We start from the raw sequence: 22,346 nt of genomic DNA on the forward strand, positions 1-22,346 counted from the left end.
ACAAGGTATGGCAACTGGACTATTCCTGTATTTTATAATAAATTTCTAAAGTTTGAATTTCTAAAACAAGTCCAGCATTCAGTCTCCTTGGGGCGTAGTGAGAGGAAGGGGTCATGCCTTTGGCCAAGCTGTGGTTTCCGTTTGTATTTTCACACCCTACATTTTCAGTCCCAGACACTTAAACAGCACTTAGTTTGGAGAAAAGGCAGAACCTGGCTCCGAACAAGCAGTTGGTCTTTACTGGGGATTTAAAGACTTGACGGAGTTGGGAGACACTACTGGCAACGTCGTATCACATCCCAGAGCCCAGCAGGGCAGCGGGTATTCATCAGTGTTGCGTCATTCAATATTTTCTCTGCTTGGGTAAAATGCAGTCTGGGCCAAGGCAGGGCTCTCATCTGTGCCTACCCCAAATGGTAGCGCCTGGGAGGGAAATAAGTGCAATTTTAATTCCCCAGCTAACAAATTTTTGAAGTATAAAAAACAAGCAGCCTTCATAGATATTTACATGTATTTTATTGTAGAGACAAAAATGTATAAAATTTAGAACAACGTAAACACCTCACAAGTTGGTTAAATTGCTTGTTTCAAAAAAAAAAAACAAACCCAAAAACCAGATGCCTGGCAGAACAACTAAAACTAAAAGTAGCAATCTATGTAAAAAGGCTTAAGTTTTCCTATAACTATTTTTCTAACTCAATTCTAGCCAACAGGTTTTTTTGTTCTCACAGCCATTCAGCAGATCCAGCCAATTCATATATTTGATGGCCAGTTCTCCACTACCCAAGTTGATCTAACCTTTAAAAAACCCACACCAAAGAAACACCAAAAATTAGAGAGTTTAAAAGAATATCTAAAATAGGTAGTTCAGATAAATGACTTTCACATGGCTGCACCATCCCATCCCTACCCAATACCAATAAGTGTAGCTCTGGATTTCATGGGTGACTCTAAGTCACTTACTGTGTCTGGGTTTCACTCCCGCTCTCCGGGGTGGCTACAGGACTCTGCCAGCCAGCCCCGCTGTGGGGAGCAACGCAAGACCGACTGTGAAATTTTCACATACTACATTGCAGGATAAATACCTGCCTGAGGGAGAATTAACTGAATCTGAAGTGACCTCTACCTGACACAGGAGCTGCCGGATCCATGGCTGCCCTGACTCATGTGATAAGTTAAACCACTAAATCCTCTCCCACTAACTCCAGTAAAGCCCCTCGTGGCTCCCCAGCCTCCCTGTGCAAGCTGCAGCACAAATCGGTGTTACCCAGGGAAGCAACGTTTGCATGCGTCTTCCATCAGGATCTAACAGTGTCCTTGGAAAGCAACGGTCCCAAGCTCTGACATTCCCCAGGCCACTGCCGACGGCTCCCGCGGGACTTTGGTGCGGAGGGTGCTCGGCTCTCGGTTGTGGTGGTGGCCCAGGCCTGGGTCTGTGCCCCCGCCGGGGGCACTAGTGCACGCTCGGGAGAGGGAGCAGAGCCTGGAGAGCTGGCCGGGAGGACTGCTGCACAGCTCGCTTCGTGAGGGTGCTGCACTTCTGGAGGATCTCGTGGGCTGAGGGGCGCATGGGCACCTTGGGGACACAAGCAGCCAAGTCTGGGTCAGGGAGGGAGTAGCTTAGATCAGGTGCAGATGACTCCACAAAGCCAGAATCATTCCTGTCCTTGTGGGTGAGGTGTGGAGACTTGCTGCTGTGTGTGGCCAAGGCATGCCCCAGGGGAGAGCTCCTGGCCTGCTCGACTTCGGGCAGAGATCTTGACAAGTCAGGCTTCCAGCTCAGCCGGCCATCCCGCTCGTTGCTGCTCCCCGAGCTGAGGGATGAGCTGTCTGACTCCAGGTCCGGGGTGGAGCTGGCCCTGGGTAGAGACCTTGATCTCCTTCTCAGAGAGCTCACGTCCTCTTCAGTCCCGTAAAGGGAAGAGGAAGCCTGCACCCTGTGCTGTCCCATGGCCTCACCCTGGGGCTGGGGAGCCATCAGGGAGGAGCAGAGGTTTGGGGTGGAGACATTGAGCCCGCAGCTTATGATGGTCTGGAGCTTGTGGTGAGGATTCTTGTAGGGCTGAAGGCACATGGAGGGCATGTAGCCAGTACGGCCGTTGTATCTGAAGGGGAAGGATGAAAAGCAACACTGAAAAGAGCCCTTCTCCCAGCTCAGACCAAGGGGAGGGAGCAGAGCACCTGGGGGAAGCAGGTGAGGACTCGGCCCAGTGCTGTACACAGGGCATGAGGAAGGGGAAACCGTCCCTAGCCAAGGGCTGTCAACTTAGGGGGAGCTCCTCTGCACCCCGCTTGGGGAGGAGCAGGCAAGAAGCACCTGCAGCAGGTAACCAGCTCCCTCAGGGAACAAGAGCTTCGGAAAAGCCTCCTTACCGGATCAGCCACCAGCCATTGTCAGATTTCCTGACCACCTCCACGACAACGCCATTGTTCAGTGAGAGCTCATCTGCTTTCTGAGACTCGTAGGCCCGCACAACAAAGTACAGGCTGCCTGCAGAGAGAAGGGGGAGGTCAGTTTTGTCTTGCGGAGAAATGCCTCCATCCCTGTGACCAACCAGCTCAGCAGCCCTGGGGAGCCAGCAAGAGCTGCCTGACAAGTGTCCCTGTAAGTGACTGATTTGCTCAAAGCCCCACAGCTGATGGCAGAGCTGATCAGAAAAGTCAGAGATCCAGGCAGGGACTCCAGGCAATGGTTAAAGTGGTGGGGTTTCTATAGAACTCATTTTTTGAAGGAGGAAATGTGGTATCCCAGGGAGTCAGAAGCAGACTTACCCTCCTCGTTTGAGCTCAAGGCATTCTGGACATCCTTGTGGACATCCATCTCTTCCAGGTACGAGGCTGGGAACCAGGCTATCTGCTTGTCTGCATTTTCCACTAGCCACCATCCTGCAGCAAACAGGAAAAAAAAAAAAAAAGAGTTTTAACAGCCTGCGAGTAGACAGATGACCATAATCCCTGGGTAGGGGCTGCTCTGCCACAAGAGAGAGGAGGGACATTCTGCAGAGCAGCTCGGTGCCTGGCCGATGCTGTGCTGACCCTTTGTTCTTTCCTCCCACGTAAATCTGGGTAAGCACACCACATCTACAACCACCCACCCGCACCTGTGATACTACCGACTCGGCATTTGCAAAGCTATGAATCAATCTACACCATCCATCCCTGAAACTGAAGAATCCCTGTCACACATACCAGTCATGTCCTTGATTAACACTTCCACAATTTCCTTCTTAGCGACTTTGAAAGTCTTGTTCTTTGCGTCTTTGGTTTCAAAGGCTTCTATGCATCTGTAGCTCTGGGATGCCTGAGGGTGTGTAATAGAGAGCTGCTGCCGTGGACGGTTTTTCTTTTCCCCTCCAATTTCTGATGGCATGATCACAACACTGAAAAGTAAAGTTTAATCAGTTTACTGAAAACTCACATGGAAGGTTGAGTTTAGTATTCATTTTGGTAAAATTGTCTATGCAGTAGGCCAAGAAAAGCTTAGGCATCAGAAACAACATAAACATGCATTAAAGCATTCAGCAGAACTTCCCTGGTCTGCTGCTGCGGTATGTAACTGTTGTTTCTCTTTTACCTGTATTTTATAACATTTCTGTTTCAGGAAGACACATACAAACAAAAAATACAAATATGATTTTATACCTGTTTTCAGGAAAGGAGGGATCTAGGTCTTGGGTCTGTGCCTTGAAAAACTGAATCACGTCTTCACCCTGGGAGATTTTAGCATCCGTTTTCAGCAGCTCCTGTGAGTAAGTTTCTAGCAGTTTCAGTACCTCCAGGCACCTGTTCAGCTTCCCGCTCTTCCTCTGCTTCACATTTGCATCTTTAAAATAACAAGAGCAAAGTTGGTGTAAGACAGCAACAGATCTGGATGCCTTGAGAGCAGCATCTTTTGCCTGAACATAGGGGTGCCCTCACCCACCACCCTTCCCCACGCAAGCCCAAACTGTAAGAAGCCGAGACAGAAGCTGCCCTGCCTCCCTATCATTTTTAATAGCTCCTGATACAATTTTTGAATATGTAAAACTTATCTTTGTTCACACGTAAATGTTGCGAGGAGCTCTGGGCAATATTTGAAGTGTAATATTAATTTACCAAGAGCAATTACCTACTTAAAAAAAAAAAAAAAAAATCTTTCTGGGTTATTTTAACTCAGAAATAGACCCAAGCACATTGATGTAACCCAGCAGTACCATGCCACGAGCAGGAGTGAGCTGTTAATCTGTTCCAGAGGAAGGTGAGACTCGGAGACTGAAGTCTATGTCATCAGTTACAACCGTCCCCAACAGCTCTATTGTGTTTGTTGGTCCGTCAGAGAGTTGTTCTCCTTACCGTTAAACCTGGGTATTGTCCGGTCAGATCTCCTGAGTGAGCCACTCTCGATGGGGAATTTTCTCTTCAGCTCTTTCTAAAAGTGACGAAGAGGAGAGAATAGTGATGCTTCGCAGCCCCAACACACAGCTGGGCTCCTTCCCCCCTCCCCAGGACGGGAATCCTATTTTCAGGGAAATATTCACTTACATGGAATCTCTTAAAGTCTTCAAAAGTCCGGTAGATGAGAATGTTGTTCTGATCTGACCAAGACACAAACATCATGTAGTTCTGGAAAAAATAAAAAAGTGCAATTTTTTTTTTTAATTACGATGTTCAACATTGGATGCTTTCAAGCAATCAGCATTAGCTGGGAGCTGTGGTTTAGTTCTGGCTTCAGGCTGCAAGACTGTCACATTAAAAAAATTAATTAAACATTAGACCTACAGAAATATTTCCTTAATTTTAGGGCCCCAAATGAGTAATCATTGTTAAAACCAGAAGAAATTTATAACACTGTGAACGGAAAGATGGCAGAATCCAAGATAACCATTTTCTTACGATATTAAGACCATTAAAAAACAAGTCCAAGACCCCTGTCCTAAATCACAAGGCTCTAATCCCAACACTGTGGGGAAATGAGCAAGTATACCCCTGTAAGAGTAACTCAAAAAGCACTCTAGTTTCCTGATTTGTAAATATTTAAGGAGAGAAAAAAATCCAACAAAAAAAAGAAAATGAAAGTACCTTCTGCTTTCTGCATTGCATCAAGCCTACAGCCTTCACATCCACTGGGTACCTGCTGCAGCTCATCTTCCCCAAGCCTGCTTTCTTCCTCCCCAGGACAGCTGGAGGCTGAGCAGAGATGCAGCTCCAGGCACAACTCTGGTGGTTAAATACTCTGGAGCAGGAGGCAGGGCGCAGGTGTTCCCGCGTTTCCTCCTCCGCCCAGTAACGCTAGCAGAAATTCCGTAATTTGGCAAACTACCACGTGCCTTCTACTTGCCCTCCTGCTTTTAACGTGCAAATACTCCCAGGTGCAGATGGCAGGGCCATAGTTCAGGGAAGCATCTTATCTTATCACATCCTTACTGGAGTAGTGCCGGTAAGTGAGCCTGGCCCTGTAGCTGTGTCCGTTTATCGTCCCTGGGTGTCGGGGAGGTCACTGGGGCAGCAACACCTGCTGTGAACTGAAGGACATTTCCAGGGATGGACATGCTGTCTTTATGGCTATATTGCACGGACGTGCCTGTCAGAGTTGCCTGCAGCTTGGGTTATGCTCACACCAGTCCCAAGAACTGATTAAGAATATGGCTTGTTGTAAAGTACACATTAGGGGTGACTTGATGTGTGCCAGCTCTTACAAATCTCTTTACTGCTTTGTCCCCTCTGCTAACGTACTTCACTTCAAAGTCTGGTAGCTGTATCAACGTTTGCATTCTCTCAGAAATTAATGGGAGATGTTGATGCCAATGTTGCCGGAGCAAAGGAGGAACAAACGCATCCCCCAGGGTGTAACTTAAAAAGTCCCAAAGCTTCTCAGGTGTAAATATGCGATGGAGACTCAGCTCCAAGTGCCTTGTGCTCTGTCCCACATCAAGCCAGGTGTCCATACCCACCCAGGGCAACCAGCAGCTCTTCCCATGGACCAGCTCCTCGCTGCCCGCAGGCACTGCAGGACCGGTAATTACAGCCCTGGAAAGCCCATCCTTTCACTCAACTGCTGCCTTTAGCATGCCTCAGGTTATGACTTGGCTGATGGGCAACCGTGTGATCAAACCGCCTTCTCTGTCCTCCCTCCCCCTCTTCTTTGATGAAGCCTAAATTGGATCATTATCATTATTGGAGCCCAAATTGAGAGGCTCAGCCTTGCCTTCCCTTTCATTTTCCAGTTACACCTGGTGTCTCAAAACCCTCAAAACAGCTGTGGATTATTTTTCATTTACCAAAAAAACCCCTCAGAATCTGAATAGGAAGATAAACAAGATTCCTTCTGGATGGCCAGAAAATATGGCGAGTAGGGCCTTGGTTTGTGTTTCATGAGCATGTGCTGCACAGCAGGATGGCAGTTTCTGGGGACAAAGGAAGTGGTTTTGTTGTAGTTCAATCTATTGCTGCTGGATATCTGTCCTCTGTTGGGAAGGGAAAGCTATAGAGAGAGCACTTTGGTCCTGTGCGCAAGTTTCGTGGGAAAACCCCTTCGATGGCATCTCCAGGGCACTTCCTGGCTCATGAAGCCAGACAGCAGCTGCCCTGAGGAAAGGTGATGCAAAGAGGCTCGCTGCCCTCAACAGCCCTGGAATCAGACCCTCCCTCCTTCTGTTCACAGAGGGTCCAGCAAAAGCATGTGCTGTTAAGTCTACCTGGCACAAAAGGTAAGGTTTTTATGGAGAGAGAGGAAATCGGTTCATCCAGTGAGTTTATTCTTTACGATCGTGCTTATCTAGAAGCTACCAGACTCTGAGGTGGCAAAAACCTTCACAACTCCCTGTCATCATACCCACGCTCACAGGCTTCTCCTTGGCAGCCAAGCCGGGGACAAGCTTGCCTTTACATGGCTCTGTTACGTAGCTCTCAGAAAAGCTGGAATCAAGACTCTTGACAAAGCACATTTGACTGGTTTCCTGTCTCAGAGCAAACACAAAACACAATGTATTTCCACAAGCATAAAGGTTTAAACATATTTACCCTGAATGGGAAAAGCCAAAGACAATTAAGATTTTAGAGGAGCTGTGTACACATAGGAGATGGCCAGGAGAGGGTCAGACAGCACGTCGCTCCATGTCAGCAGGTACTGTGGCTGTCGGTGAAAACAAGAAGCGTAGGAAACAGCCTTGGTTTTGGCAATTGCTAGTTCCAAAGGCTTTGCTGTATTTCACCATTCTCAGGGAATTCAAGCAGAAGGGGGTTGTGGAAAACATATAATGAAATGTTACAACAGGAAGGTGAAACTACATGGAGGTTTGCAAGTCCCCGCAGGCTGAAGGGCCAGCCATGCAGTTTGGAGAGCTGATTTTCTGGGGGAGATTGGCTGGTGACAGAGATCTCAGATAAAGTGAAGTATGAGCAAAACTACTCAAAACTCGAGAATTAGTTCTTGAGAAAGTGTATTGCAGAAGCAAAGGTCACTGCAACACAGAACAGAGCTATGTGGGGGAGAATGGCCAGGCACTACTCAGAGATAACAACACTGGGTGTCATCCCAGAGAGCTCAGTTCAAGACTCTGCAGTCATTACAGCAGTATCTTTGCCTTGTTGTTGTCAAGTTTGATGTCAAGAAACTGTCTGCTCAAGATCTAATGAGTCACGTTAATGACTATTATTAGTCTAAAGTGACTCTGTCTGTGAAACTGAAGGAAGGACCGTGCCAGATTGCCTCTGGATCAGCACAAGCGCTCCTCAACAGCGTTACTGCACCTCCTTCGCAAAACCCTGACAGATCAGGGCCATTTCTGTTGGGAAGGATGGATAACTGATAAGAAGAGGCCATTAATTCCACTTCTTTGATGGATACGTTTGAGCACACTTATGAAAAAACAAACCAAAACACCATTTTCCTGACATTGTCAAGTTTACTTTGCGTCTTCTACTACCTCCGTATCATCCTGCCATAAATTGGTGCCTCCTTATGTGTAATTAACTGAAAGGTAGGAGTGGTCTGCCCGGAAGAAGTAAAACTCAGCAAGTATTGCTGGGCGCTGCTATTTCATCATCAGTATTTATTTACATAGTTTTCGAGGACAGCATTTACTTTTTTCTTTAGTTGTTTTACAAGGTACAAAAGAGAACATAAATTAACAACTAATATATAGGAGTGGACTGTCCAGCTTTGAGAAGATTGAGGAAACACAAGTTTTCCTCCATAATAACTGCAGACGTTTTGCAGCCTGCTTCAAGAAAGCCATGCATGCCTTGCAGAGGTGGAGCTCTGCCTCCTGCTACTCGAGGAACATCGCTACCACCATCAAACAGCTGCTCTGGGTATATAAAATACTGTTTGTGTCACAGAAGGTGACTAAGGTGTAGTCACCCAAGAGTCCCTGCCCCAAAGAGTCCACGGTCTGAAGGACAGGGTAGATCATCCAGTGGCTTCAGGGAGGCTCACTGGCCACCCGGGCTGTCCCCTCTGCTATTTCCATTACAAGACCAGCTTCCCTCCACCGAGTGTAAAATCTCCACGACAAATAAACACTGAGGGTCTGGTTTTCTTTTCATTTCAGTATGGATCAGGAGTAACTTAATCTGGTGTATTTAACCAGAGTAGAGCAGCCTCGGTGGGACAAGTGCCTGGACCAATCCTTCACTGCATCCAGCGAGAGCCAGAGTAGAGTTTGAGCGCTTGGGGGTAGCCAAAGGCAGCTCTTCACCAGCTCCACCACAGCCATTTTCAAAGTCTCACAAGCAATGGCCTTGTCACAAATGCACACACACAAAAAGGAGAAGGAGCCGTGGGGGGCCCTTGCCTGGAACAACGCCGGTAGGAGAGGTTCATCTTTTCCCACCATCACCTTCAGGATCAAAAACTGCCCTTTACTGTTCTTGAAGGTCACCTGTGATAACACATGACCTATCAACACCTTTAATGAAAAGCCCAGCTGCTAAAAGCTGATTTTAAGAGTACAAAGAGGTTTCAGACTTCCAATAAATAGAGGAACAGACCCTTATTTAAAAATTTTTAAAAAAGCCAACACTGGAGTTGACAAAAATATCCTTCATCTCATAAACAAAGGAAGCAGTTGAACTTTCACACAGGCTGGGATGAGAGGTTTTGCAATATCTAACCCAGAAGAAGGTATTTCATTTCCTCCTAATTTCAGCAGCTGCTGCAGGCACTAAAGCATTTCTCAGTGGCCAGATGAATCTGATTCAGAAATACTTTGAGCGCATGCAGCAGCACAGCACTTCTCCACCCCTAGAAGCGGCTGCATTGCAGAAGCTTCCGAAGATGCACATCCATCTTCAATGCAGGGGTTCACTAACTACTCATGGGCAGATTTATTCATGATAAACAGGGCTCGAGCATGAAGAGCCACGGTAACTGACACTGTATGTACAATAATGGGAGCTGGACGGTAGGTATCTGCACCGGGGCTGTGTGCAGGACCTTCCTTTCCAGGTGATGAACTTGCAGTGTCTGCACAGCACGGAGAATGGATTTTGCAATAACTGCAAGCAGCAATTTCATTCGGATCACAGTGAATTGCTGCAGCTTATAACAGTTTCCTCCTGCTACTGAGACCAAAGATCCAGTAAGGCTGAGCGTGTTTCTCTGTTCTCCACCAGCTCAGGCTGGTAAGGCAGCTTTTGCTGGAAGGAAGAAAAAGTAATTTTGCAGTGCTGCTACCTGATCTGTCTTAGAAACAGTCCCAGCCAGCAAGGCCTCCTACGGTGGTGCTGGGAAAAGGCAGTGCTCATTTTCTACAAGCCCTTGATCTGCCTTTTCCACAAGGAAACTGCACACAATCACCGTGGATTCATGAGCCAGCCCATGGAGAGGCACATCAGGGGCTGGCTCCCTTGGGCACTTCTGTTCTCCTCTCTGCTCCATGCCTGTTTCTGCTTTCCTCTGCCACCCTCCTACCTCAGCATGAGTCACGCTCCTTTTAATCTGCAATATCCCACAATGGACTCATGCCCAGGGCACCCCTGGTTATTGCCCCCATGCAGGAGACCAGGGCTCAGGACACGGGGTCCCGTCCACCCCCGGTCATTGACAGTGTGGCTGCAGCCACTGGGCTGGTATAAAATCACAGCATCACATCAAACTCCCTCAAACCTTGCACCAGCTGGCTGGGAGAGATTAAAGCAACAGAGCAAATTTTCCTTGAAATGCCCTTGGGATCCAGCCGCCCAGCCCAGGGACAAAGCAGCCTTTCGCAGGAGGTTTGCTTGCCACCCAGGGCATGATGGACCAGCCCCTGTTTACCAAGCACTTGTTGCAACAATTTCATAGCTCCTTTGTAAAAGTGGCATGTTTTTCTAAGGTTATGGAAAGGACAAAAGCATGATTCAAGAAGAAAACTTCCAGGAAGAATGAGAATGTTACTTAAGCTGCTGCAAGAGAAAGTTTCCTGCATCATTTCCTAGAGGGGAAAAAAAAAAAGGTGTTTGATAAATGCATTGCGTGGTATGAGGCCAATGCAGCATTTGTACATGCTGGGACCCAGCTACGGGATATGAAGGGAGATGGAAGGCAGGGTTGAGTTTCCAAGGGATTTCAAGCCTCGAGGAGGCTGTGCCTCCACAGTGCACAGCCTGCCCCGCACGCTCCGAAATCCATCAGGGGAAAATCCCAGCAACGCAACCTGTATGGCCAACGGCAAGCGAAGCAAGCACCAGTGAACGTGTAGAAATACTGTTTTCACTTGGGCAAAATCTGTCCTTACTTCATGCTAAATATGGTAAAGTCTGATCAGAGACAAGACTGTTGTATTCCTCCCAGATTAGTCAGAGAAATGCTCATCTTCTTCTTACCCTTTCCTCATTCCCCACTGCCATCAATAACCAGAATATGCAAAGTGCCTTATCTCTCCTGGGGTTTCCACCAGTGCTGGTATCTCAAGTTAAAAGTTCACCTTTATTTCAGAGGGAAGATCTTTGTGTTCCTTTCCGCCTTCAGAAAACAGGAAAACAATATTTAATCTTCACTCAAAAGCTGGCAGGGACGAGTAATGTGGAAGGAGAACTGTTGTTTCATTAATGTTTAATTCTTAACAGTTCAACACATTCTCACAGCAATTGTTATCTGAGAAAAATCTCTTCCTCCACCACTGATTAAGACTTACTACTGTCCACTTGCTTTCACCTACTTCTAGATAAAGGAATCACCCCAAAATCAAGGAGAGCTGCTTAAGGATGAGGAAGAAGACAGAAACCACCAGGTGTACCTGTCCTGTACTGGACAAGCGATTTTAACAGCACAGCTCTCATAACATCAGGGTCATTAATTTTTAGGAGACAAAAATGGGAATCTCTGATAAGGAAGGACCCTCAAAATCCACATGGGAAACAGCACGCTACAACATTTTTTAATGAACTTCAAATAGTATCTTCTTACTAAAACAAAGGGTGCTCTCATCGTGCAGTCAGTTCTGCCGCAGCAGCAGAAGGCCCTGTCCACACTGGAGCCCACCCTGAGCCCTCCTGGTGTTCACAGAGGGCAGTCGGGCCAGCCTCCTGTTGCAAAGCCAAGAGGAATGGGAGCTGTTTGTTGAAGATTTTGTGCTTTATTTTTCAAGAGCACAAAAGGAAAACACCAAGTTTCCTGTGTCTGTGCTCAGAATGCATTAACTGATTCCATGGATGCTCAAAGAGAGTCTGGGATGTAGGAGACAGACTGGAGCATGACACAAATGTCAGAGGACTGGCTGTACCAACTTGCAGAAAATAATTTGGTTTTCTCCCTATTCCTGCCATTGCAAATATATAAACCACTACTTCTGAATTCCCATTTTAATCAGCAAGAGGATTCACACGTAAAAACAGAACAAACTTTAAAATAACGTACCACAGTCCCTGCGTATAGACCCCCAGATCTGAGCAAGGCAGAGTCTTGATATACTCTGTGCAAAGACTTTTGAACAGATTTTAATAGTTCTGGATGGATCTGAACTGAGATTGATGTCTCACCCGTTCACTGGCTGTGAAGTGTGTCAGTATGGCAGCAGGCTCCTTCCTAATAATTGGGAGATAAACTCATGCCTTGCGAAATTTTGCAGGTGATGCATTTCTTGTATACAAGCAAAAATGTTCAATATGATTCACTTACCTGCAAATATACTTTTGTTGTTGTTGTTTTTGCTGTTTCCTAGTTGACTGTCATTTCACAAACTGCATGACTAATTCCTGATGCTGGCTTTGTAACTGGTTGTACTTTAGGCTCACATCCTTACGCGTACATACAATTCAGCTTCCTCTTGGTGTATTCCCCTGGAGAGGGCAACAGTCACGTTCAACTAGAACTATATACAAAACCATCACAAAAAAAATTATAAGAATCCTGAGAGGTATGGGGTGAACTTTTCCAAAGAACTTTAAATAAATTAATGAAAAGTCAGTGGTGTTTAGGTTCCCAAATGAAGCAGAAAGCTCTGAGAATATTATTCCTTGTTCTCTGGTCAAAATCTAACTTTTTATTGCAGTAATGGAGCAAAACACATGCCAGCAGGCAGTCCAGGCTCACTGGCTTTGCACGATATTGCATTTCCATACAATCCTATTGCATCCTAGAAAGTGGACTGTAAGGATAGCAGCAAGAGTTTTGTGCTCTCTGTGTTAAGCCAGTTATCTTTGAACATTAGCAGCCTTTCTGTAGATATAGTCATACCCACACATAAATGAGCATCCTGCTGTAACCTGGGGTCACACTGCTGGGAAAAGAGCTGCGTGAAGGCTCCTTGGGGTCTCCTCTCCTTGGGGTGTCCCCTCCTTGGGGTCACCCCTCTTTTGCTCAGGAGCTGCATTTAAGCTCAGGCCTCTGTCCTTGCCCAAAGCCCACTGTGGGTATGCTTGTGCCATGCATTTTGCCCATCCTGACTCGACTTTCTGGCCACGGGGCAGGGGGGCTCAGAGGGCTGGGGGGGGCGTCCGGCCCCAGGGGGGTGTCCAGCCCCAGCTGCCGCCCTCGTGCTAGAGAGCGAGCAGAGGGATGCGTATCTGTCCTCAAATACGGGTCATTGCCAGCCTGTTTCTTCTTCCTTCCCCGTGCACCCACTGCCAGCTCCCAGTTCCCAAGCTCTTGTTTAGCAAGCGCCAAAGATAAGAGCAGAACATTAAACAGCGGCCTTCCTCTGAGAAAGGCAAACACACCCTTTTCATTTTCTCAAGCGCAGGTTTTACTAATGCTTCCTGGTAATTACTGTCATTGCCGTCCTGCACATTACCCTATTCCAGCCACGGATTAAGCAGCTGTGAGGAAGTAGCACCTATTCAGTAGACTTCAATGAGGCTGGTCTCGCAGGCATAAATAATTGAAAAATAGGTGCTTTGTTGGCAGCGCCCGTGCCCAGAGGCACTGCAAGGTGCCACTGTCAGCAGGTGCCTGAACCACGCACCAAGGAAGCCTCGGCCGGGCAGCGTGGGATGGAGCCGTGCTTTGCTCCTTGACCTGAGGAAGCAGCCGCTCTTAGGAGCGATCTTTGTTAGGAGCTTGTTTGGTAACAGGCTCTACCACGCTGCCAGCTCCTAAATCACAGTGCTGGAACCAGAGGGCTCGGTGGGAGCATGCACCGCGCCGGCCTGCCGGGGCTCACCGTGGGTTCCTTCAGCCCCAGAGCTCCGTCCCCACCAAGCTCACACGTCGCCCGACCGCGCTGCAGCTTCTCTGCCTGGTCTGAGCGCCCTCCGGCAGGCTTTGAGCAGACAGGGCAGTGGTGGTGCAAGGACGCGCAGGGATGCTCCAGTGTCACACAAGCCCGGCAAGGGACACGCGGCTGAACACTGGCACCTGTTGGGACCCTCCACGGGGCATCCACCAGGCTCCTGCTGGGACATAACAGAAGGCTTGTCCGAGGGAGAGCAGGAAGGAGGGCTGCCACGTCCTTCCTCTGCTCTGCACCATGTTCCTTCCTTTGGATGGAATTAATTGGGCTCTGTGCTTGGATTCAATTAGAGACAGTAAAGTGGATTTCCTTGCTCTGAGTTGAATCTGAGCACTTCTCCATTTTTTTCCTCGCCTGCTTTGAAACAAGATGATGCCGGCTGTGAGGGCAAACAGAGAAAATTGGGAGCACCTTTTCCTAAAGAGCCAGCTCTGCTCTTACAGCCGACCAGAGAAGGGGCAGGGGGAGCAACGCTGAGCACAAATCTCTCTGTAAGCAACAGCTTCTTTCCAGGTTATGAACTTTTTCCTTTTAAATAAATAAAAAAAAAATGCTTATATTTTAACTGACTCAATAAATGAAATCACTAACGAGGAAGCAAACAGACTGTTAATAGCCAAAGGAGATTGCTGTGACTTAGAAACATCTCTGCAACTATTTAATTGCTTGAAGGCTAAGCAATAAAGCACTGTAGGAAATTCCCCGGGGTTCTCTTCCAGATACCAGCATACCTTTTTTCCTGAATTAAAAAAAAAGAATGAGGTCATTCACATCATTTAAATATTTATTGGTGGATAAGGAAAACAAACATAAAGAATCTCTTTTCCCCTACTTGATCTTTCCTTTGTGCGTGAAATTTAGATATATAGTTGTCTCTAACTTTAGACAAAGCCATTTCAGTAGTTCTGACCAGTTACTCATATCTCTTCTCCCTCCCTCACAACTATCAGCAAAGAAATGTTCTCATGAAATTGCAAATGAATAAAAAATGGAGCACTGGTAAATAGGAGCCCCAAAGATGGAGATCCAGATCATCAGCTCAGTGCCACACAGACCGGGAAACAGATCAGCCATTTCCGCGTAAAGCACACTAAGTTTTGAAATTTTTTCGAAGGCAAGTCTTTGAAGCATTTCTCTAAAATGATGCATTACCTACTAAACATTTTACACCATGCTGTGTTAAATATATCAGAGGATAACAGCTGAAAATGAGCAGTATTTTTCCAGCAACTTTCATACAAATTGTGTCTTTGCAGAACTGGCGGCACAACAGCACTTAACGTCAGGCAAAAGACTCAAGATGCATTTCAAACAGGCTACGAAACAGCCTGGAAGGAACAGGATGTGGAGAAGTACAGCTATTTGTAGGGGTAGGAGCTGCTAAGGAGAAAGGTCATGACTGCCTGAAGGGACATGAAAGGGCTGGTGCTGCCTGAAGGGGAAGAGGAGGGAGGGGAGGCAAAAACCTATCCCAGCCAGCCAATACAAGATTTCTTAAGATGGTATTTTGGTCCACCTCCATGCTGGCCATACATTTGTTTGCATTAAGCAAAATAATCATATTTTTCACTTGACCTGCAGGACATGAAGAGGTGAAAAGTGGAAGTGGATACAAAATTCATGTTCTAGAGTGCATTGTCCACAGTGGGAGACTTATCCTGTGGCCTCAAAACCTCTAGTGTCAAGACAAAAATAAGGGAAAATGCAAGACTGTGCTGCCCCCTGACTTTTCATCCTCTGAACCCCTGTCAAGAACTTCCCAAGGCTGCTGCGTCTCGGAGCCCGGCTGTGGGGTGCACTTCAGGCGGTCACACCCACTAGACTACAGGACACATCGGCCAAAAGCTTTATCTGCACTTTTAGCACAGTGCCAAGCCACAGCTAATTAACCTTTCCAAGGGGTGAAAGACCCAGCTCTGAAGCTGATGCCATGCTGGACCATTGCCCAGGAGCTGGGTCACCATCCTCACGTGCTCGCAAGCCTGTGGCTCAGCAGGAGTAAAAGGATAGCCGCTGAATGTCCGCTCGAGACCGAAGCACTGGGGCAAGGCCTGGGCTCTCCTTCACCCCCGAGCAGCCCAGCCGCTCCCGGCCGCAGGCAAGGGCTCACCTCTTCAACGTACCTGCCCTCGCGTAACACGTGCAGACGCTCTCGGAAAGAGGTAAGTAAATCCTTCCTCAATATAGTTTTACAAGCATGTGACAGGAGTTAAAACACATAAAATTTGATACGGGTGTGTTCTGCTGCAGGTGCATGAGTTGGAATTGAGTTACCCATTTATTTCTTCTTTGAATCACGCTGTGGACTGTATCACTGTGCTGGAGATAACGCTGTGGTGCTCTTCACCACCGCTGGCACGTAGGCCACATGCTCCATCCCATGAGCTCTGCCTCACACTATACATACATAGTGTGTATATATATATATACTGTGTGTGTGTGTATATATATATATACACACTATACATACATAGTGTGTATATATATATACTGTGTGTGTGTGTGTATATATATATATACACACATATACAGATGCAAGGTGGACAGGCGCTGGCGGGAGGCTCACATCCCTGCACCGTGTGAAGGAAAACCTGCCCTGTTCTCCTCAAACACAAGATTCAAACCCAGAGCCTGCTGCTGTATTGGCAAAAAAAAACATCAGAAAGGTGCACTTCTGCGTGTGGTGTTTAATGACGAACGCCCGGGGCCGAGCCTCCTCACTCAGACCCGGGAAAAGCTCCGTCCCTCGAGCCAGCGCCCGGCCGGGGGTACAGCGAGGCCCTCCCGAGGGCGAGGGCGAGGGCGAGGGCCCGGGCCCGGCCCCGGCCCCGGCTGCCCGCGCTGCCGGCTGGGCCGGGCCGCGCCGCCCGCTCCCACCGGAGGGAAACCGGGGACAATTCAAATGGCGCCTCCCGCGGCGGCCGCCCCGGCCCGTGGTGCACCGCGGCGCAAAGATGGCGGCGCCCGGCGAGGGCCGGCCGGGTCGCGGCGCTTCGCCGTTCCCGGGCACCGACAACGGCCCCTTCGCTTTCCCCTTCGCCGTCCCGCACGGCGCCGCGGGCTCCGGGGCGGAGGAGCCGTCCAAGAAGCCGTGCCGAGCCTGCACGGATTTCAAGAGCTGGCTCCGCGAGCAGAGGAAGCGGGCGGCCCCGGGCGGCGGGGTGAGGCGGCGGCGGCGGGAGGCTCTCCTGTCACCCCCGGGGGGCTGTCGTACCTCCAGCCCCTGCAGAGCTGTGAAGTGGGCCTCTGTCCTGCCCCCCAAGGGTGATGGGGCTGTGTGGCCCCCTCCTCAGGGTGTGAAGGGGCCAGGGGCAGGGTTTCCCCTCTGTGGGGGTGTGATCGGGGCCTCCATCTTCTCCCCACCGGGTGTGAAGGGGGGCTCAGCCGTTGTCCCCTGCTGAGGGTGCGAAGGGCCTGTCCCCTGTCGTCTCGTCCTCCCACCTGAGCGCAAAAGGGCTGTTTCCCCACCAAGCGCTGTTGTCCCCTCACAACCCTCTCTCCTGCTCCAGGACCCGACGGTCGTGGAGGAGAAGGAGCCACCGCCGGACTGTCCCCTTGACAGCGAGCAGCTGGGCCGCAGCACCTGGGCGTTCCTGCACACCATGGCAGCGTACTACCCCGACCACCCCACCGGCGCCCAGCAGAAGGAGATGAGGGAGTTCATCAACCTCTTCTCCAAGTTTTACCCCTGTGAGCACTGCGCTGAGGATCTGAGGGAAAGGTGAGTTGCTTCATCGGGGTTTTTTCGTGGCCGCTGGGCTACAGCGGCTATTTGCATATCAGCAGCTCTTCCTGCATTTAGGGTTTGTAGCTACCTGAACAGGTTTCTTCCATTATTGCATAAATCAGAGATACACTTACTCAGAAAACAAATGCCTTTTCTCATTCTGTTAGTTTGTGTGTTGCTTCCAAGGTCTCCCTGTGGTGATTCTGTGATTTTCTGGTTCAAACTGGGCTTGTGCTCAGTTGTGGAATTAGACTAGGACTTGAAATAATTTCGCAGTCAGGAGGCAAGGTTCTTCTACTCCAGAAAATCGCTCTTTATTGGCAACCTCAGCAGTGGAAGCAAAGACCAACGTGGGCTGTGATGTTTAATAAAGTTTTCTACTCCTGTTACTGGCAACTTGTTTCTTGAAAGTTTCACCTCCTCTTTTCTGGATGGTGAAACCTAATTGTTGACTTAGCGGCCATCACATGGCAAAACAACTGCTCGGTATTTTTCATTTATTATTCTACTTTTTTTTTTTTTTTAATTTGGTGTTTTTGTGAACTCGAGTACTTCTTGCTTTTTATCATAGATAAGCTGTTTGACTGCTGCGTCTTTTCCAATTGACAAGACTAGGCACTGAATGAAACCAAGCCAGTTGCAGTCATCAGTATTTTATAGTGGAGGTTCGGCCTCTGGTTATTACTGATGTCTGTGTGCTCTCTTCTGGGATCTCTTTGGGACTCATCTTGCGACAGCAGAAAAGGCGACCCCGGCTGTCTGTGTGCTATGTGCCTGCTTTGGGTATTGAAGTTGGTGACTGTAAAGAAGTAACACTTGTTTCCTCTTCCCTGTTTGCAGATTACGTACAAATCAGCCTGATACTAGCAACAGAAATAACTTCTCCCAGTGGTTGTGTCTTCTTCATAATGAAGTGAACAGGAAACTGGGGAAATCTGAATTTGACTGCTCTCGTGTGGATGAGCGCTGGCGAGATGGTTGGAAAGATGGTAGTTGTGATTAATCCGTAGAGACTGCTTTTGAAATCTAACAGACCAATTCAATCTGGTGTCGAGTCACTACAGGGAGATGTGTGAGTCAGTAACTGTGTGTTTGCCTGCTTGTGTGTGTGACTGATGTGGCTTGTGGAAATAAACGTAAACCAATTCTAAAAGTAAATTTGAAAATCTTATCCTAATAGTATTTTGATAAATGATTACATAAATGTATTACCTGAGGGACTGAGGCCTTACGTTTGATGCAGGAAGTGCCAGAAACCTGTGAAATTAAGTCACTGACAAACTCGTGGAGAGTTTTTTCATTATGACATTTCCTTATTTTAGGGGCATTTGCTTATTTCTGTGACTAGAATTCCTTTTCCCTGAACACAGTTGTAGAGGGCTGCCCTGTGGCATTTTACGTTTATCTGCAGGCATTATTCTGATGTTTTAGAAAATGCATCTGATTAATTGTAATTTTAATTTCTGTTGTTCTGATAGCGAAAACTCATGCTGTGTTTTGTGCCAAGTCTGTACTGCTGGATCGCTCTTTCTGAGATATCCAATGGTTTTTGTTAAACTTGGATGCAGTTCCTTTGATAAAAGGCCTGAAGGCAGGTATATTTAATTTAAATACTAAAATCATGGATCCCAGATTTCTCATTCCATTTTTGTGTTTCAACTTATCATGTAAGAGGACATTGTAGAAAGGGAGACTAAAGCACGACAAAAAAAACCCCTTGTCTGATGAATGGAATGAGGTATCAACTGGGTGAAATTCAAATGTTTTAAATTGATTGCTAATTTTCTTTGGATCCAGAAGTGATATGATGATAACTTCTACTGAACTACTTAATCTTAAAGCATATAACCTCTTCATCTCTGCTGTGAACTTCTGTCAGTCGTGAAAATAGCTTGAGACTGATAGCTGTAATGAAGCACATTCAGCATTGGTTAGCATACAGTATTTCTGAGATGTCACTTGTGTTTTGAAATTCTTGATTGGTACTTCCTGACTTGGTCGATATTCTGGTGTTATCCCCTAGCTGAAAACCTCTCTAGAACAAAAGGACTTTACAAGCCCCCTGCAGTAGTTGAGTCCTGCTTAAGACTTTCATGTCCGCTTTATGTAGTATTTATTGCACAGGGGACTCAAAGGAGTCCCTAGGGTAGATTCCCTCTGTAGAAACTGGTCAGAATCCATGCTATGTGTATTTTTCCTAGGTCAGCTATACTGCATCAGCGTATTGATACATAAATGTGAATTTCAGATTCAAGTGAAATAGCATAAATGATTTACATCATAATGCATATAAACACATGTCTATAAAAACAGACAGCTTACAAAAAAAGAGTCAAAATGATATCAAGTTCTTAAAATAGATAGTGATATCATGCCCTTACTGCATTTCTGGCTCTGAAAAGTTTGCAGGAGTTTGCACAAACCATGACAACAGTAGGCTTTTTCCTTCTGTACTTCCTGCTGAGGTTTTCTTGCGTGTGTTAGTGAGCTTACTTATTTTATGCACTACAGTACGTTTGTAAATTTACTCTTGCTGATAGAGTGAGTGTTACCTGGAAATGTTAATGGTACTTTTGTAATAGTATTACAGTGATGACAGCTCGTATCTAAGAACTTTGATCTTCAAACCTGCGTGCATGGGGCTCCTTAGCGTTTAAAAAAGCAATAAGAACTTTGGAAATACATTTTAATGTTTTATGGCGCATTCAAGTTCTTTCAAGTTGGACCTGTTAAAACAGTATGAGACAAACTTTATGGACTGGTTATTCTTGAAGTTTTTTTTATATAATAACGTTTCTAAACACAAACCCAACAAAAGCGATGATAAGGTACTTGATGAAGTATGCAATCTGACTTATCACTTGAAGGTATCATTCAGGTTATTAAAAGTGCTCCGAAAATTTCCCTATTAGCATGTTGAGGTTCTTAGAACAGATAAATTCCAGCCCTTGGGTTTTGTCTTTTTAGTATTAAACTCGGTCCCCCAAACGAAGCACATTGGTATCCACTAGTGGGGAGAGGACCAAGAAAAAGGCTGTAGCCCCCCCCGCCCCTGTTCCCCTTTTTTCAGGCATGACCTAAATTACACAGTTCTGTCAGGATAGCTTTAGCAGCTGGGGGGGTGGACAGGCATTTTCTTCTGAACTTGGTTGTGCTAAAGGAGGAATTTACTGTTCTGCCCTCAACTATTCTCTGTGACAGTTTCATCGCCCATGGAGCAGATGATGAGATTTCTTCCTAATTTGCTTCAGCGTAAATGAGCAAGTTGGTAAAACGCCTATCTCATGCTTTTTCATCTTAATACTGAAAATGGGCCAGGTTGGTGAGTTGCACTTACTTGTGCAAGCACACTTGATCTCTGCAGCTGAGTCCTGGGACCGCTGCTGTCTTGTGCTGGCAAGCTGTTGGTGATAGGCAGGTGCATGGTAACCTTCTGTCCGCATCTTAAGAGTGTGGAGAGGAAAATAAATGTATATCCTGCTCAGAATCAGGGGGAGGAGCTGTGGGAACGCATTTTTTGTCACCTTGTGTTGTTCGAGGAGGTGGTAGAGGTATGCAGAAGGAAAAGCCCCTTCTGCTAGCATGTACTGTTCTGCTGTCCTGGCAGTGGTGCAGGGGTACGGGAAGAGTCTTAAAGCTGAAGCCAGCATCTTCAGCAAATGCTTCCTAATAATGAGGCCACCAGCTGTGGCTGCTAGGCCATTGCTAAGCAGCCATTTGGTAAAATACATGCTTGCACTCTGTTCTTTCATGTTTTTGGCTTTGCAGAAGAGCTTTCACTTAGATGTTTCTCAGGCATATCGTCATCTCTGTGGACTTGACTGTGCGGGGGGGGGGTGTGTGATTTTTTTTTTGCTGCTCATTTTTACCACATCTTAAGTTTTAATCTTATGTAAAGAATTTCTATTGAAGATACTTGTATTTGTGTACAGAAAATTGTGAATTCTTTTCTAAATGCACTTAATTAAATCTAGTTTTAAAAATATCTGTATTCAAATTATATTTCCTGTTGATGTGAAAATAATAAAGCAACTGAGTTTATTCCTGGGTTCCCTACTGTGTGAGACCTTAGGAAAAGGCATCGTATTGTGCTGGTGTGTCTAACCTTCTGCATGCTAGTACATTACTGTCTGCGTTTGATTGCTCAACGGAGGTTGCGTGATTCTGTGTGTGTGCATATTGATCAGATGAGGTGAGGCTGCAGCCCTGTTGTGCTGCTGAAATGACACAATTCTCTCTGGGCCAAGAAGCTGCAAAAATGCAGTGATTTTGTACAGCAGGTCCTTGCCCGTCAGATCAGAGTTTGGTTTTATGTGGGGACCAGTGGGACTTTTTATGGGGTTCAAGTGGATTTCTTGTCCTATGTTTCTACCAGCATTAAGGGTAGTGTTAGAGTAGCTCAAATCTTGCTGAATTTGAGCAGGATGGCAGCGGAGGGTGTTATCTACTGAAGGGCAGTGTTTGTTAACTGTGTATTCACCAGACAACCATGCACATCCCATCACATTTGCCAGAAAGGGGAAGCTGCTTCCTATCAATCCGAGGAGCCCTTGCAAGGCCCTTGCAAGACAAAGCACAGTCAGGAGCAGGTGCTACCTAAGGAGCTTGTGGGACCTTCCTCAAGAGCTGCTCCTGTGTAATAGGCACCTGGCTAACCTTTCAGCTTCACAAAGGACTTACTGTTTTCATGGATTGGTCTGTATTCATAGCTGTAATTTTTTTTTTCTTCTTCCCCCCTCGCCACCCCCCCGAAAGCAAAGAGCAGGGAGTCACAAGGGAACTGTCTGCTTCATGAATGGGAGGCAGAGTTGCTTAAGCAAGTAACAAGTGCAGATGTTGGCGGAAGCACCACTATGCCTTTAACATTTTTCCAGGGATTAGCTGTTCCTTTGCCATGTGTTGGGTGTATACAGTCTCCCGATTACAGTAAGATTCCCAAGAGTTGCTTTGTTTGCATGTGTCTTTTGCTCCAGCCTCTTCCAGGCAGT

At 47.0% G+C, this 22,346-nt stretch overlaps 1 protein-coding gene across 1 annotated transcript; it reads left to right on the top strand.

Annotated features, from left to right (window-relative positions):
* Window positions 1-16,558: 16,558 nt before the first annotated feature.
* GFER (growth factor, augmenter of liver regeneration) lies at window positions 16,559-21,186 on the top strand. The gene is made up of 3 exons (XM_082314160.1): window positions 16,559-16,792; window positions 17,141-17,352; window positions 18,199-21,186. The coding sequence occupies exons 1-3, from the start codon at window positions 16,586-16,588 to the stop codon at window positions 18,359-18,361; spliced, it is 582 nt and encodes a 193-aa protein (XP_082170286.1). The 5' UTR covers window positions 16,559-16,585; the 3' UTR covers window positions 18,362-21,186.
* The last annotated feature ends 1,160 nt before the right edge of the window (window positions 21,187-22,346 follow it).

The sequence above is a fragment of the Platalea leucorodia genome (genome assembly GCF_965183815.1).
Source record: "Platalea leucorodia genome assembly, chromosome: 5".
NCBI classification, from domain to species: domain Eukaryota; kingdom Metazoa; phylum Chordata; class Aves; order Pelecaniformes; family Threskiornithidae; genus Platalea; species Platalea leucorodia.

Bases quoted from the DNA above. Each gene is read 5' to 3' on its own strand.
- GFER (XM_082314160.1), top strand. From the start codon at position 16,586: ATGGCGGCGCCCGGCGAGGGCCGGCCGGGTCGCGGCGCTTCGCCGTTC. The intron at 16,793-17,140 runs GTGAGGCGGCGG...CTCCTGCTCCAG, and splicing joins GGGCGGCCCCGGGCGGCGGG to GACCCGACGGTCGTGGAGGA. The intron at 17,353-18,198 runs GTGAGTTGCTTC...CCCTGTTTGCAG, and splicing joins GCTGAGGATCTGAGGGAAAG to ATTACGTACAAATCAGCCTG.